The sequence below is a fragment of the Danio rerio genome, chromosome 20, assembly GCF_052040795.2.
Source record: "Danio rerio strain M-AB ecotype USA chromosome 20, GRCz13ab, whole genome shotgun sequence".
Classification (NCBI taxonomy): Eukaryota; Metazoa; Chordata; class Actinopteri; order Cypriniformes; family Danionidae; genus Danio; species Danio rerio.
Genome location: NC_141040.1, coordinates 53,806,106 through 53,824,129, shown reverse-complemented (window position 1 = coordinate 53,824,129; position 18,024 = coordinate 53,806,106). Strand labels below are relative to the sequence as shown.

At 39.5% G+C, this 18,024-nt stretch overlaps 1 protein-coding gene and 1 long non-coding RNA gene across 10 annotated transcripts in view; both read left to right on the top strand.

The window, feature by feature from the left end:
• filip1b (filamin A interacting protein 1b) overlaps positions 1-18,024 on the top strand; it is a 105,151-nt gene that overhangs the window by 79,631 nt on the left and 7,496 nt on the right. For 5 of the 9 annotated variants that reach the window (XM_087298669.1, XM_087298668.1, XM_087298670.1 and 2 more), the window contains 2 exons: positions 551-3,311; positions 10,507-11,018. In XM_087298669.1, coding sequence (XP_087154795.1) covers positions 551-3,311; positions 10,507-10,680 — 2,935 coding nt within the window. In that variant the 3' untranslated portion in view covers positions 10,681-11,018. Of the gene's footprint in view, positions 1-550; positions 3,312-8,269; positions 8,335-10,506; positions 11,019-18,024 lie in introns of those variants that run through there. The other 4 variants (XM_087298672.1, XM_087298675.1, XM_087298671.1 and 1 more) reach the window with 3 other exon arrangements.
• Positions 12,653-16,877, top strand: LOC147839498 (uncharacterized). Its single transcript, XR_015519176.1, has 4 exons — positions 12,653-12,711; positions 13,060-13,346; positions 14,621-14,873; positions 15,023-16,877. It is a non-coding gene; the product is annotated as an uncharacterized LOC147839498 (long non-coding RNA).

The window sequence follows — 18,024 nt, the reverse complement described above, 5'->3', positions numbered from 1 at the left end:
ATATATATATATATATATATATATATATATATATATTTTTTTTTTTTTTTTTATTTGTTTATTTTTTTATTTTTTGAGAGAGAGAGAGAGAGAGAGAGAGAGAGAGAGAGAGAGAGAGAAAGTGAGTGAGTGAGTGAGTGAGTGAGTGGGTCGGTGGGTGGGTGGATGGGTGGGTGAGTAAAAATTATGTACTTTGTGTAGAGTGAAATATATATGCATATCCACATTTTTTTTTAAACTTTTGTAACAAGAAGGCAGAATATTAAAAAATAAATAAGTAATTATACAATGATAAATAACCTTACCTAAAAAATGTAAATATATATTATAATAATTAATTTGTAATAATAAAAGCATTAATATTATTAATAATAATAATAACAACAAAAAACAACAACAATAATAATAATAATAATAATAATAAATAAATAAATAAATAAATAAATAAATAAATAAATAAACTAATAGTAACAATGATAATAGTAATAAATACTAGATTGTGAATATATTTGTGATTTAATGTGAATGTATTTGTCTTTGCTTCCGCCAGACTCAAGAGACTGCTGGAGCAAGAGAAAGCATACCAGGCTCGCAAGGACAAGGATCACAGCAAACGTCTTGAAAAAATTCAGGAGGAGTTGGTAAAGTTGAAATCATTTGCCCTGATGCTTGTGGATGAAAGGCAGCTTCACATCAAACAGATTGACCAGCAGAAACAGAGGGTCCAGGATCTTGGCAAAAAGCTACATGAAAAAGAGCAGCAGTTGGAGATCATCAACAGCAAAGCTAAAGAAGACAGCCAGGAGATCAAGAGACTGGAGCTCGACATTGAACATAAGGCCTTTACATTTTTGCAGGAACATGAGGAGATGACCGCCAAGCTGGCCAAACAGGAGTCTGAAAGTCGACAGCTGCGACTAAAGCTGGCCGGCCTGTCCCGCAGGATTGAGGAGCTGGAGGAGACCAATCGCACCCTGCAGAGGTCTGAGGAGGACCTTCAAGACCTGCGGGACAAAATAAGCAGAGGAGAATGTGGGAACTCGAGTCTAATGGCTGAGCTGGAAAACCTTCGGAAGAGAGTTCTGGAAATGGAGGGCAAGGATGAGGAGATCACAAAAACAGAAGCACAGTGTAAGGAGCTAAAGAGGAGGCTTCAGGATGAGGAAAGTCACAGTCGTGAGCTGAAACTGGAGGTTGAGAAACTCCAGAAGAGGATGGTGGACATGGAGAAACTGGAGGGAGCTTTTAATGTAAGCAAATCTGAATGTTCCCAGCTGCACTCCGACCTGGAGAAAGAAAGAACCTTGACGAAGAGCTTGGCGTGTGAGTTGGAAATGGTGAAAAACCATATTAAAGATCTTGAATGTTCAGAATCAAGACTGGAAAAGGCAGAGGTGGGTTTAAAAGACGACTTGACCAAATTAAAGTCTTTCACGGTGATCCTGATGGATGAGAGGAAGAGCATGGCAGAGCGAATCAAGCAAGAAGAGCTGAAAAGTGAAGAGTTGAACAAGCTGTTTAAAGCAGAGCAATGCAAGGTCATGGAGGTCACGGAAAAGCTAATTGAGGAAAGTAAGAAGCTTCTTAAACTGAAGTCCGAAATGGAGATCAAATTGTCGGCTATTACTAAGGAAAAAGATGACGTGAAGTCTCAACTTGCAAGTGAGGAAGAGAAGCGACAGGATCTCAGCATAAAGTTACGTCAGATGCAAAGCAAAATGGATGAGCAAGAGGAGGCTGAGTGGCAGTATTCAAGAAACCGAGCGAATGTAGACAAAGTTGGATTTGCTGAAGAGGACAACAAGGTTAAGGAGCTCACGGTGGAGATTGAGAGACTCAGGAACCGTCTTAAACAACTTGAAGTGGTGGAAGGTGATTTGTTGAAGACTGAAGATGAGTATGACATGCTTGAGAAGAAGTTCAGAACTGAGCAAGACAAGGCTAACACTCTTTCCCAACTCCTAGAGGAAATGAAGTCGCAGATCACCAAGAACAAGGCTATAGAAAAAGGAGAATTGGTGAGCCAAGAAGCTGAGCTGAGGCTGCGCTGCAAGATTGAGGAGGCCAAAACAAGAGATCTCAAAGCTGACGTAGAGGCACTAAAGGAGAAGATCCACGAGCTTATGAACAAGGAGGACCAACTCTCTCAACTTCAAGTGGACTACACTGTTCTCCAGCAGAGGTTTGTTGAGGAAGAGGATAAAAAGAAAAACGTGAGTCAAGAGGTTGTCAAATTAACCAAAGAGTTGGAGGCTACCAAACGTTACAGCCGTGCCCTTAGACCCAGCATGAATGGAAGAAGGATTGTTGACGTTCCTCTTACTTCCACAGCAGTACAGACGGATGCAGATATAAACGAATACACCGAAGATGAGACTCCGGCAGTGTTTATTCAGAAGTCGGTTCTGGAGGAAAATCACATCATGAGTAATCTGAGGCAGAAAGGTCTTAAGAAGCCAACTGTGTTGGACCGTTATCCACCGGCAGCTACAGATTTGGGGATGAGAAAGTCTTGGAACCCTTGGATCAAGAAGAAAGAAGCTGTTACAATCACTCAGGATGTTCCCGCAACCCAACAGGTCAATGGAACAACATCACGACAGTCACCAGAAATAACCATGTCTCAGAAAACAGGTCAGCCCCTTCATATTAAGGTGACTCCCGACCATCTAAGCAGCACTGCCACATTGGAGATCACCAGTCCACGTGCTGAGGATTTCTTCTCTAGCACTACTATCATCCCAACTCTTGGGCTCCAAAAACCTCGCATAACAATCGTTCCTACTTCCATGTTGCCAAAATCGAAGGTCAACGAAGGGGCAACAGAACGAATGAAGTCTCCAGTCACCATAACTGCCATCTCCAGAGCTAAATCTCCAAGCAAAAGCTCAGAGCATCCCACTTCTCCTCTGTCTATTATAACTGTTAGTGCGACCCCGGTGTCCCAAACATCCCCGGAGCCCCATGAGATGACCATGGGTAGAGCGGTATTCAAGTTGACTCCTGAAAAGCAGACAGTTCCTTCACCCATCTGCAAATACAACTCTAATATTATAACCACAGAGGACAACAAGATCCATATCCACCTGGGGTCACCTGGGTTCAAGAAAGCTCAGGATGAGCGAAGCGGCACCGTGACCGTCTGGCCTAATGGGTTGAGTTCAGACGGTAAGGAGATGCCAACAGGGACGGTTCTGCGTTCTCCTAGACAGACGTCTGCTAATATCGGGAACATGATCCAGGGAAAGGTGACCAGTAGCATCACGATAACCCCCATCACCTCGGCACCATCCAGGTCAACTCAGTCTGTGGTGAGGACCAGATTTATTACGTTTCATTACAGGGGTGGTAAACTCATTTTCATCGAGGGCTACTTCAGCATTATGGCTTCCCTCAATGGGTTGGTTAATGGTACTACTCCTTAAAGGGATGGTTCACCCAAAATGAAAATGTTCTCACTATTAACCCACCTTCAAGGTACTCCAAACATGTATGAAGGACATATATAAAGATGAAGGACTGTCAAAGGGATAGTTCTGCCCAAAATAAAAAAAATACTCATTGTTTATTCACCCTGAGTTGGTTTCAAACCTTTACGCTCCATTCACACAGGGCTTCAGCGTCAACGCTTGACTGAAGGCGTGTCTGAAGTTGGGACTAATGGGATAGTCATAGCAGCCTCAGCCAATGAAATTCAGTCAGCAATAGGCTACTGTCTAGCTGGTGTATTTGCATACAGTGATCTGATTGGCTGACGCTTCCATCGGCGCTTAAAAAGTTGAGCTAGTCCCAACTTCTGCAGCGGTGCCGACGGATCCACAATGCAGTTCGGCAATGCCCGACGTCACCCATTTAAAGTTAATACGAAGCATTGATGCTGACGCCCCGTGTGAATGGGGCATTATTCATTCATTCGTTTTCCTTCAGCTTAGTCCCTTTATTCATCAGGGGTCCCACAGCAAAATAAACTGCATAATAAACCACTTATCCTGCAACTCAGTACTGGGAAACACCCATACACTCTCAAATTCACACTCATACATTATGGCCAATTTAGTTCATCCAGTTCACCTATAGCGCATGTTTTTGGACTGTGGGGGGAACGCCAACAGTCATGAATGCCATAAATGCCAACTGGCCCAGCCAGCACTCAAACCAATGACCTTCTTGCTGTGAGGTGACAGTGCACTGTAAGAAAAAAAAATCGTAGAAAAAATAACCAAACAATGCAAATTACCATAATTTTATGGTTTTTGTTTGGCAGCCCGTCATTTGACCTTTTTTTATGATTTTTTTTTTTTTACAGAGCAAGTAATTACAATTTATTACTTTAATTTACCTAATTTTAAATGTACTTCATAAAAAACAGGAAAAAACACTGTAAATAATACAGCAATTTAATTATATAAAACAGACAAATTGCTGTAATTTGTCATTACTTATATAGTACATAAAATAACAGTCAAGCTGTTAATTTACAGATATTGTTTTTAATTTTTACGGATTTTTGAATATAATTTAAAATAACAGAAAAAAATACGGTATAAATAATACTGTAATTTTCCTGTATAAAAAACAAAAATGTCAGTAATTTGTCTTTAATGATAAAGTGCCTAAAATGAAAGTCAAACTGTGAATTTAGAGATTGTTTGTCATTTTACTAAGTTCTACATATAATTTTAAATTACAAAAAAATTACTGTAAAAAATGTAGGGTTATTTTTGGTAAAATTAGTTTTTTTTTTACAGTGTGCTAACCATTGAGCAACCGTCCTTAGTAGGAAAAAAAAATAATAATATGGAAATCAATGGTTACAAGCTTCCACTATTTTTCTAAACATCTTAGAAAAGAAACTCAAAACGTGTTGTTATGTGGATGAAGTAATGGGTGAGTAAATGATGATAGAACTTTCATTTTTGGGTGAACTTGTCCTTTAACATACTGTTAAATAAGTAACCGATAAATGCATGTATTTGCATAAATGTAAAACAAATGTTATGTCCTTGCGTTATCTCAAAAGGAATCATTTTATCAGGTTAAGAAACCCAAACTACTCCCCATGTGATGATTTTGCCAAGTATGATGTGATTCTGGATTAACATCTATGCTGATCCTTTTGCTCGAATATGAAATCCATACCGTTTCCCGACCCCTAAACCCAAACATAACTGTAAGTTATTCCCAAAATCAGTGGGGAATAATAGTTGGATAACAATCATGTAGAAGTACATAAACCTAACCGTCAGCCTAAGCTTAACATAAACTGTAAACATATCCCTTAATTTTGATTGGCTGATTGAAATGTTGTTCCAGGATCAACATAGATGTTAATGCAGGAACATGTCCTACTTGGTGAATTGAGGTTGGCGACATTACTCTATCAAAGTAAATAAGAAAGACAAATATCATGAGACACATTATTACCTTTCTCCAAAACTTCGTCACATTTGAGATAAGCAGAAATATGGAACAACTAGAAATTTTAAGCTGGATCTCAAAACAAACCTATGGGAGATGTAGTTTATACACAATATACACTCACTGGCCGCTTTATTAGTCTATTAGAGATCTGGTGACTGTTGAGGCCATATGAGATCAGTGAACTTGTCATTGTTCAAGAAACCAGTCTGAGATGATTTGTGCTTTATGACATTATCCTACTGGAAGTAGTCATCAGTAGATGAGTACACTGTGGTCATAAAGGGATGGACATGGTCAGCAGCAATACTCAGGTAGGCTGTGGCGTTGACATGATGCTCAATTGGTACTAATGGGCCCAAAGTGTGCCAAGAAAATATCCCCCACACCATTACACCACCACCAGCAGCCTGAACCATTGATACAAAGCAGGATGGATCCATGCTTTCATGTTGTTGATGCCAAATTCTGACCCGACCATCCGAATGTTGCAGCAGAAATCGAGACTCATCAGACCAGGCAACGTTTCTCCAATATTCTATCGTCTAATTTTGGTGAGCCTGTGTGAATTGTAGCCTCAGTTTCCAGTTCTTAGCTGACAGGAGTGGCACCCGATGTGGTCTTCTACTGCTGTAGCCCATCCGCCTCAAGGTTGGACGTGTTGTGAGTTCAGAGATGCTCTTCGGTAGACCCCGGGTGTATATCGAGTGGTTTTTTGAGGTTTTTGAGGTTGGCTTTCTATCAGCTAGAACCAGTCTGGCCATTCTCCTCTGACCTCTGGCATCAACAAGACATTTGAACCCACAGAACCATTCTCTGTAAAGCCTAGAGATGGTTGTGCATGAAAATCCCAGTAGATCAGCAGTTTCTGAAATACTCAGACCAGCCCGTCTGGCACCAACAACCATGCCCTGCTCAAAGACACTTAGGCCCCGTTTACACTAGTGCGTTTTAGTTTTAAAACGGCGTTGTAGAATGAAAACGATCCGCGTCCACACTCGCGTTTTACCCAGCGTTTCTGAACTGCTCTCCGTCCACACCAAAACGCTGAAAACGCACATCACGTGATCACACACACACTCTCGGACAAGCGCTCCAGCATTTCTACCCAGATGAGAGCTCTGCTTGTCGGACTGCTCATCAAGCATCTCCCACTGGATCTAATCTCGCTATATTTGCTAACCGTGATATTTCATTCATGTTGTTGTCTTTATCTAACGACATAGGCCAATTCCCTGACTTTGGTCATTGGAATCTATTAAGTTACTTGTTCACGGGTAACATGTTTTGGTTAAGCGCAAAGATAAGTTAATGATTAATCCAGGTACATTGACTGATCGCTTGCCTTTATTTCCTACAATGTATAAACTTATTGTATGTTATACTTTTATAATTATCGATTATTAAAACTGATATTCAGCAGAAGAGAGGCTGTGTTTCGTATTTTCACTGAAATTGAAAGGAGGCAGTTGTTATAGGCTCCGTTTTGTTATAAATATCCACACAGTGAAGATGACGCTCATTTATGCAGCACGGCGCCTCAACATTTCTGCTGTCTGTTAAGTTGCTAATATTAAAAAGGAAATAGGCAGTTCCTTAAATCATGTTTACATTTTATTGTTGAGAAAGTGAAACAACCAGGGTGATGTGAATGAAGTTATAAAGTACACTGTTCCCTTTGAAGATTTACCCGTGTCCTCGGTATGTTTTCCATATCAAACTGAGAAGGGGGAGACTGCAGCCTTGATCAAACTTGCGAAGTCTTAACTTACAAGAAGATGATGCGAGACTGAACTGTGTGTGTTAGGCTACTTAATATTGAGGAAAAGCCCCAATCAGATAGGCGAACGTTTGCAGCCCCGCCTCCGTTTTCAGATGTCTCCGTCTTTCCCCATCCACACTGAGACGGAGCAGCAGCGTTTTAGAATGAAAACGGCCTTTCCAGCGTTTTCAAAAAGCTCCGTTTTCGGCGCTCGAGAACTCCGGCGTAGTGTGGACGGATGGCGTAACCGTAGCAAAACTTATGCGTTTTCAAACTAAAACGCACTAATGTAAACGGGGCCTTAAATAACCTTTCTTCCCCATTCTGATGCTCAGGCTGAACTGCAGCAGATCTTCTTGACCATGTCTACATGCGTAAATGCATTGAGTTGCTGCCATGTGATTGGCTGATTAGAAATTTGTGTTAACAAGCAGTTGGACAGGTGTACCTAATAAAGTGGCCGGTGAGTGTACGATGAAAAGGAGCATGGACTTTTTATTAAATTGCTATATATATATATATATTGCTATGTATAATGACCACCTTGAACTTGAAAGAAAGACACAATTGAGATAAATTCTGCACATTTGCAGCTAACGCATTGTGCATTCTTTATCATTCACACTGCCAAGTTTGCATTGACTTTGTATGTGATTTAGCCCATATGCACAAATACACTCTAAAAAGTAATACCTAGATCTACCTTACAAAAAGTGAGGCAAGCCTGCTGCACTGGATGTTTTAAGTTAAGTCAACTTCCAGCCTTTTTTAAGTATAATAAACACTATAACATTACTTAAAACAAACGCAACAAAAACAAGTTGAGCTAACCACGACCGTAACATTTACTCAATGTCAGTTATTCAATGTACTTAAATTCACATTTGGTGTGAATCATGTTCAAAATTAAATGATATTGAAGGCCGAATGTGAGTTTGACACCCCTGCTTTATTATGTCCCTGTTTGGATTATAGAAGACGTGCAATGTTGTGATAGAAAAGTGAGTGTGCATATATGACAAGAATAGTCATTTAACAATTAATACTCTGTGATTTTTGTGCCTAAACCCCAAATCTTCTATATTTCAGTTGCTTCTGAAATGTTTCAAAATGATATCAGGGGGCGTCTGCTCCCTAGATAGCTCTCTTTCAAGGTATAGATAAATCAGTGTTCTCCTTATATCCATGGTGGCTAACTAACACTGGAATGTACTGACATGCTTGTCACCCAAAGGAAAGCTTGTCAAGGAAGTCCTTAGTCGCACCAACTGACTAAACTCCTCACACTTAACATTATGTGACCAGAATAAGGCTAACCTTTTTATCCCTACCTAGAAATACCTACTAAATAAAGCAACTATCGTAATTTGAATAAATAAATAATTAAGTAAGTAAATGCCATTGTATATTTTAATATGAAATATTGTTTAATATTAAAGTTTTACAAAAAAGACCATAATTAATAATTGAGAAAAAAAATTATATATATATATATATATATATATATATATATATATATATATATATATATATATATATATATATATATATATATATATATATATATATATATATAATTAGTTTTTATAATTTTATGGTTTAATATTTGAAGAAGAAAATCTAAATTAAAAAAGGAAAAAATATTTATTTTGTTCATAAATTTTGTTAATTTAATTATTTTTATTTATAGTATTTATATTAATTTATAGTAATTATTTATTATACATAATTAGTAATTAGTATAAATTAGTAATTTATAGTAGTTATATTATTTATTTATTTATTTTTTTATGTCCAGGATATGTATACTGTTGTGAATGGCAACCCTTGGTTTTATTCTTTATTTTAACTATAGATTTATTTAATTTTATATCATTTATAGCTTTAATTTTAGCTTTTGAGAAAAACATAAGACAGTTTAAATGGCCTTATAAACAAGAGAAAATACAATAAATACAATGGCACAATAAATACAAATACTATTTCACCTCAAATTCAAGCTTGTTTTTTTTTTTAGAGGATTGCATCAGTGGAATTTGTTACGATGTTATGTTAGAGATTGTGTATCGTTTAATTCATTTAAATATAATTTTAAAAAATGGCTTCTTTCAACATTGTGAACTCTAGGTTTTATTGCTATTGTTGTTTTGTAGTTTTGTTTATACTTTGAATTTGTATTTTTATTGGTATAGGCCTTTTACATCTGGCCAATGGCTCACAAATAAAAAACTCCTCTACCTGACTATGCAAAAGTCTTGTTGCATATCCAAGTTTTAAGAACATCAAATAATAACTTGACTTCTAGTTGATCGTTTAGTATCAGATGTGGCCTATAAGTTCCCTCTAAATTATGCTTATTTTATTTTATTTATTTTAAAATAAAATATGATCATGCCTTAAGTTTTAATTATTTAATTAGGACAGAAAGATCTGACTTTACTGAGACAAAAGTCTTGTTACTGAACATAAATAATGTCCAGTATAAAATATAGAATATAAAGTCATGCTGCAGTGGCACCAGTATGAATATTGTGTCTGACTCCATCATGAGCTTGGAGGACTGCATCCATACATCTCTGCAATGACTCAAATCACTGATTAATAAAGTCATCTGGAATGACAAAGAAAGCGTTCTTGCAGGACTCCCAGAGCTCATCAAGATTCTTTGAATTCATCTTACCCCAGACTTGCTCAATAATGTTCATGTCTGGTGACTGGGCTGGCCAATCCTGGAGCAACTTGACCTTCTTTGCTTTCAGGAGCTTTAATGTGGAGGCTGAAGTATGAGAAGGAGCGCTATCCTGCTGAAGAATTTGCCCTCTGTGGTTTGTAATGTAATGGGCAGCACAAATGTCTTGATACCTCAGGCTGTTGATGTTGACATCCACTCTGCAGATCTTGCAAGCCCCCATACTGAATGTAACCCCAAACCATGATTTTTCCTTCACCAAACTTGACTGATTTCCGTGAGAATCTTGGGTCCATGTGGGTTCCAGTAGGTCTTCTGCAGTATTACTGATGATTGAGATGCAGCTCAACAGATATTTCATGGGAAAAATCCCCCTTCTGCCACTTTTCCAAATGATCAACTAGAAGTCAAGTTATTATTTGTTGCTCTCACAACTGGGATGGACAGCAAGACTTTTGTCAGGTAGTGTAGTCTTTGGGCTAGTACATTTACATTCTTGAACAATGTTAAATAATGTACACTGTAACTTATTGTGACTAAAAAACAAACAAACACATGGTTAGTCAAAAGTGAAAGAAATAAAAATGTCTCAAACCTGATCTCATGTTTCCCGTTTTCACCTTTTTTTTTCCCCCAGCATGGAACGGATGTGCAATCATCTCGCTCCACGGCCACAAGAATCCCCATGTCAAAAGGTATGAAAACAGGGAAAGCAGTGTTAGGCCTGTCCACGAGCACACGCTCCGAGTCCATGAAAATTGAACTTAGGAAATCAGCAGTCTGCAGCTCTGCAGTCGGAGGAAAGAGCTGAGATTGGGAATTAATTAAGCACTACAGAACTGAGAGAAATCCTGCCATGTAAATCAAAGCAATCTCTGGCACTGGGCTCTCCATTTCGTGTTTTGTGGTAATAATGTAAATATTGTATGTCATGTACAGACATTCATGATTGGATCACACACACAGAGTGACTGATTTATGCACAGGCGTTTGTTCACTAACCCTTCATCATATTTATTTTGCTTCCATTCATCATTTCACTAATGTGTCATTTTGTAAAAGTGCTTGTGGAGGTTTCCTTAATAATGTGTTGAATTAAATGCCACTAAATACATTTTGTGATTCCACTAAATAAACATTTGTTCTGAATTATTTATTTTTAGCCTTTTATTCATTGATTATTTATATATTTAAAGGCCCTATGAAAATAAAACAAAAAATAGATGTTAGTATCAGTGTTGTTCGTTTTAAGGACATCTATTTGTTGGTGTGCTTCAAAACGGTGACAAAATTCACATTTAGAAGATATAAAACTGATATAAACTTGTGACGCTTGCAGTTTGTCACTTCCTTCTAAATCAGGGGTGTCTAAACCCGGTCCTGGGGGGCCAGTGTCCTGCAGATTTTAACTTCAACTTGACTCAACACACCTGCAAGGATGTTTTTAGAAAGCCTAAGAGCTTGATTAGCTGGCCTAGGTGTGTCTGATGGGGTGGAAACTAAACTTTGCAGGACACCAGCCCTCCAGGACCGAGTTTGGACTTGCCGGGTCTGAATGGATCCATGGTTCATTTCACATCATCTCATACTGCAGTTTCTCATCAACTCTTCTGACCAACCAAATCTGGAGTGGCAAAGAAAGCTTTCTTGCAGGACTCCCAGAGTTCATCAAGATTCTTTGGTTTCAATGTCTTCTCCTTCATCTTCCCCCAGACATGCTTAATAATGTTCATCTCTGGGGACTGGGCTGGCCAATCCCGGAGCAAAAATATACCACCCTATCTGATAAGTCAAACATCGAATAACACTTCACAGGACCTTTAATGTTTTAGGCAATGCTTAAGGGGGAGGCTGCAGACAGGGTATTGTTTATTTCTTATTACAGTATATGTATTTTAGGTCAGGAAACCTCCATAATGTGTGAATAACATCTTAAACCATACGGATTTTAATAAAGCATGTTCGGCAGAGACAGTTTTAGATATCTAAGTTCTAACAGTGTAGGAGTTTGATAGTAATAATAGCATTATATAATGCTTTCTTTCAGTAACACAGTCTGGTACAATATAAATATATTAGGTTGTTTAAAAGATTTCATAAAATGAGCTAGGTTTAAAACAAGAAAACAAATTTACATATGGAAACTGGGTAAGAAAATGAACCTGAATTCAAAGGGAAATCTCATACAGCATAATTATTTTTAGGCGGTTTTAACCTTTAATGGATAGAACAGTGTACAGAATTGACAGGAAATAGTTAGGAGCAGAGAGAGGGGAAGGGTCGGCAAAGGACCTCGAGCCGGAAATCGAACTCAGGTCGCTTTAAGCACTAGGGTGCTATATGTAGGCACACTTAACCACCAGGCTATAGGTACTGACTCACACAGCATAATTGCAACCCAAGCTCATTCTGGAAACGTAGCCCCGCGGACGTTTCTGGAGACAGCGATTTACGTGGCCGGAGGTACGTTAGTTTTTTTTGAGCGTACGCTGCGGGGCGTTGTGGCGCTGCTCCTCCTCTTCGCGCTCGCCGGCTGACGGCTCGCCTCCGAGTGGAGGGCTTTCCCGATGCAACCAGTTTGTCCACTTAGCTCACAGCGTTGCGTCGGCGGAGCGGAGGCCCCGGAGGAGGAGGAGCCGGGCGCGGGGACGACGACCGGGATCGAGTCCGGGGAACAGCGGTTCCAGAAATCAGGTAAGATGAAAAACAGAATCCAAAAAATAAGGGCGAAAACGCGGTCGAAATCGAAGACGAGGGCTTTTTCTTTTTTTTTTTTTTTTCTGGACGGCTTTTGCAAACCGTCGCTTGGGTTTAAGGAAGTAGGGGGAGGAAGAGGAGGGCGGCCGAACCGGCGGCTTTTTGCACGAGAATAGTCGGGCGCAAACGGCGCGCGCTCCCGAGAGGCACCCGAGACGCGAAAAAGCACGCACAGCGGCCTCTCGCGGATCCGCGAAAACAAAAACTGCTCGAATACGTACCTCCCGGGACATATCTCGCGGTCCGCTGAAACGTCCGCGGGGCTACGTTTCCACAATGAGCCCGGGTTGCATAACTGTTTTTGTACTTAATTGTTTTTCTTAAAAAGATTGATCACTCAAAATAGGGCTGCTCTATAGGCTAATGGAATAGGCAATTGTGATAACGATATTTCTTAGGATGCGATATTTCCATGGAAAAATGCTGTTTTTAGCTATATTCTAAATCATTTATTTATTTAAAGATATTAAAATAAACAAGTAAAAGATACTTTTCAGATCTAATTAATTCTAATTCAGACTGAATGACTGTGTAGAGGTGGAAACGTTTACTTTAAAAAATACTGGGCTCTATTTTAATGATCTAAGCGCAAAGTCTAAAGCGCATGGTGCAAAAGAATTAAGGGTGTATCGGAATCCACTTTTGGTAGTTTAGGGACGGAAATATACAGTCTGCACCCTGGCGCATGATCTAACAGGGTTGTGCTTATTCTATTAAAGAGCCCATATTATACATGAAATAGGGTCATATTTTGGTTGTAAGGGTCTCCAACAACAGTCTAATATGCATGCAAGGTCAAAAAACACTTTCATGGTCTTATAATCCGCATTTATTTTTACCTAATTATCCCAGCGACTCCTGTATGAATCGTCCAGTGATTCATTTGTTCCCAAACCCCTCCTTAGCGCGAAGCTAATCTGCGCTGATTGGACCAATGACAGTCTGTCGCGATTGGTCGACTGCCTTCAGTCAGTGAGTGAAATGCCAAACAGCTAATCAGCAATATAAAAGTAATCACAGTTCATACACGCTCGATAGTGTAGGCGTGGATTTTAGCTGCCAGTGGGTCAATGTAAATACAGACGATGGACTTGAAAATACAGACGACTAACTATTTTATTGAGCAAAAACTCAAAAACAGTTGAGGAGATCTCCTAGCTTCTCACTCTGCTCTTTTCACAGACACACACACACACACACACACACACACACACACAAACACACACACCTCCGGACGACAGCGCGCGCACACGCACACACAGACACACACACTACTCCCCGTCCACGGAGCTCCGTTAACAAAGCAGCACGCGTCGCGTTTTTAACGTGACTTTGCACGCGATAAGAGAATATAGCCAGTTAACCTGATACAGTACACGGGGTTACAAGTAACAAATCACAACTAAATACATTTGCAAGCTAGAGTCAACGAGGCAACTTTAATCGCACGTACTTACACTTGAGAAATGGAGGAAGAAAAATCCATCCTGACGTCCATCAATCAGTAAGTTACTCTTTACTGATCCTTCCTTTAACAAACGCTGATGAAGTATTCTTTGTAGCATGTAGTTTCCAGAAGTTTCCAGTAGTTTCCAACTGCTTGGCTATAATGCTGAGGTTTCATCTTTGGGTAGAGACTCAATATATCCATCTGCAGTGTGCAATCTTCAATCCACCGGCATGTTTGTGTGTGTGTGTCTCTGGGTTTCTGCGTCAGAGGGCGGGGCCTCAGGTTTGAAATCTCCCGGGTTTGCGCGTGCACGTGAATAACTTGGTTTCGTTCGTACGTCATGGCGAAACACCTAATGAATCGGTATCAAGGCGACTCGTTTGAAGCACTATGAGTCGACTCTTTTATAACTGAATCAACAGTTTTAAACACTGTATTCTTACAGATTTAAGCCTTAGCTGGATACTTCACTTCACTTAGAGCTGTGTTACACACTACATGGAGGGGAATTTTCAAAAACCCATAATATGGGCTCTTTAATGAGTTATGGGTGTGTTTTGAGCATAACTGTGCGTTCACACCAAAAGCGGTCAGAGCATCCAAGGTCGCTCTGGCCACCCTGGCGACAACGTTGTCTGCCTTCAGCTCCGGCGGCGAAAGCATCAGAATTTGATACATTGATCTCGTATGTAAAGGGGACGGTGCAGCATATTAGTTACATTCCTGCATAAAATAAGCTTTCTAGCATGAGAATGTTGCGCACTTCTTATCAAATTCATTTAAGAATGAAAGATCGAGTTGCATGTGGTGTGGCTTTGCTCCACTTAATTATCAAATATGTTCATATGTGTGAAATATCCTGAAGCAGCTATACTGTTTTGTACTGGCGCATGAGATTCACGCTTTTTTTTAAAAGATAAATATATATAACATTAATGCACATCAGTAACTTGCCAGTAACTTATCTAATGCATGTTCCTGTAAGAAAACATTGTAAATAATTGAAAATCCGGCGACCGCAATCATCAAACCTTTGGAAAAAACTGTGGTCGGAACCAAAGTTCACAGGTCTGTGTTCTCTGAACTCCTATCAAGCGGTGGACTTCTTCATTCTGATTGCTTGCCGCCAAACCATGTCATAGCTCATTACTATAAAGTTGACTTGATTTCAACTCTATTCAATGCCCACACTGGCGAATACGCACCGCGCTGCTCCTCGCCGCTTTCATTGAAAATGAATGACTTCTGGCTACTTTGACGCTCTCACCGATTTTGGTGTGAACGTACGGTAAGGTGTATTAAACCAATCAGAGTCTCATCTTCCATTCCCGTTAAGAGTCAGTTGCGTCGTGCCATGGTGCATTTGCTATAGTGGACATAGTGGACTTTGCTAGCGGAAAAACTGAATGCAAAAAATTAGGAATGTATACAGAATTAGAATTTAGAAATAGTGGGAAAACAGTTAAACAGAGCATCTGCAGCGCAATAATAAAGAACGAGCCTCCTCCATTTGGCTTCTATACTTTCTCTTTACTTTTATTCTTTACTCTTTACTTTCGTGGATAAGGAAACGGTGGAAACTTATTCCACTGAAGACATCCATGAGTCTACATGTTTATTTTTATTTTTTAAGTGCAAAGATTTGTTTAAAACTGTTTCTAAATTCAGTTCTAAATTCCAGCAAAGTAATAAATGAACAATAATAACGAAGTGTGATCAAACAACTGAGGTCTATCCATACACACATCCTATTCTTATGCCCCATACAGTGATGCAGACGTCTCCAAAACCCAACAGGACAAATCTAAACTTATTTTGTAAAAACAAGTATAAATATGCATATAATAAATAATACTGCTAATAATAAAAACATATAACTTATTGTGCGGGGTGTAGTGCTCTTAGTCTTTAAAACACTAGAGTGAAAACCTCAACCGATATTCTGACTCTTGATTGACTGTTGTCATCATTTCCCACGTTTAGTGTTTATTTTCAGCTCTGGGTTCACCTTTGGGTCACTCCAGCCAATAGCAGAACAGCAACTACTGGCGAGGCGGGGCTAATGATAGTACGGCCCCATCTGATTCTAATCAATAGATCAATAGATAAACAACCAAATGCATAAAATGTCTGCGATATGTATATTGCATTTTTATTGCGATGACGATAATTTTCTGATATATCGCGCAGCCCAACCCAAAAATGAACATTTCCACTCAAGTGGTTCCAAATAATATATCCTGAAGAAGCAGCCATTGAAGTCAAAAGACCTTTTATGCAGCAGCAGCATTCTTCAGTATATCTTCCTTGGTGTTCAACCGTAGAAAGAAACTCAAACAGGTTTGGAAGTTGAGTAAATTATTACAGAACTTTTATTTTTGGACAAACTATTCCTTTATCATTTATTTTCCTTTAGCTTAGTCCCTTTATTAATCAGGGGTCACCACAGCGGAATGAACCGCCAACTTATTCAGCATATGTTTTACACAGCGGATACCCTTCCAGCTGCAACCCAGTACTGGGAAACACCCATACACATTCATTTCCCCTATAGTGCATGTGTTTGGACTGTGGGGAAAACCGGAACACCAAGAGGAAACTCTCATTCACACACACTCACACTACAATTCAATTCACCCAAAGCGCATGTGTTTGGACTAGGGGAAACCCACGCCAACACGGGGAGAACATGCAAACTCCACACAGAAATGCCAACTGACCCAGCCGGGACTCGAACCAGTGACCTTCTTGCTGTGAGGCGACAGTGCTAACCAATGTGTCGCCTAAAATTACCTTAACATAACAAAAAAAATTATCATTTTCTATTCTCACAGGAGGCTGTACACATTTAGGGTACAACAGTTGTCCTTTGGGTAAATTTTGACCCACTAGCTATAAAACTATTCGACCAGACGGTGGACCAAATCATTAATATTCTAATGAATTTTGGCATAAAAGAAAAATGTATTATTGACTGTTCATAAGGTGGCACGGTGACTCTGTAGTTAGCACTGTGGCCTTACAGCAAGAAGGTCGCTGGTTCGAGTCCCGTCTGGGTCAGTTGGCATTTCTGTGTGGAGTTTGCATGTTCTCCCCGTGTTGGCGTGGGTTTCCCCCAGTCCAAACACATGCGCTATGGGTGAATTGAATTGTAGTGTATGAGTGTGTATGAATGTGAGTGTGCATGGGTGTTTTCCAGTACTGGACTGTGGCTGGAAGGGCATCCGCTGTGTAAAACATATGCTGGAGTAGTTGATGGTTCATTCCACTGTGACGACCACTGAATAATGAACTAAGATGAAGGAAAATGAATGACATACTGACTGGTTTTGTGGTTCAGGGTCTTTAAATGTGCTTCCAATTCATCCAGGCATTATTAGACACGGGGAAATGAAAGTCAAGCATCTTTTGGAGCGAGTAAATGATGAGAGAGCTATTTATTTTTAGATGAACTGTGAATTAGTGTCACCATTGCAATGAGGCTTTTTAAAATCAATTAATTCCACTTCCACCGCCGCAGCCTGCTGTGGAAAAAATAACCGACTGCCCATTTTCTAATCCATCCATGCGTAATAACAGGCTTTGGCAGTTCGCTGATGACATCACTCATCATGAGATAAAGCATTCTGGAGAGTCCGTTCCCAGAAAACCGTCGTAAAACTGCTGGGATATTTCCACCCTCCGTGTGAACTTGGCCATTTATGAGTGCTTAAAGTTGAATCAAATTAAAATTAAATTAAAAATTAAATCAAATCTAACTATGTTGATTTTGTTAGCTCACATTGCTAGTTTTGTAGTGAACAGTTAATCTGTGCATGTCATTAGGTACAACCAATTGTTTACCCTTGTAATCTTTAACTGAAAACTGTTTGTTTTCAAGTCTAATTCTCAGATTAGATCTGTCTGAGATATTGGGCGTGGCTAACATACTTAACCACACCCCTTCAA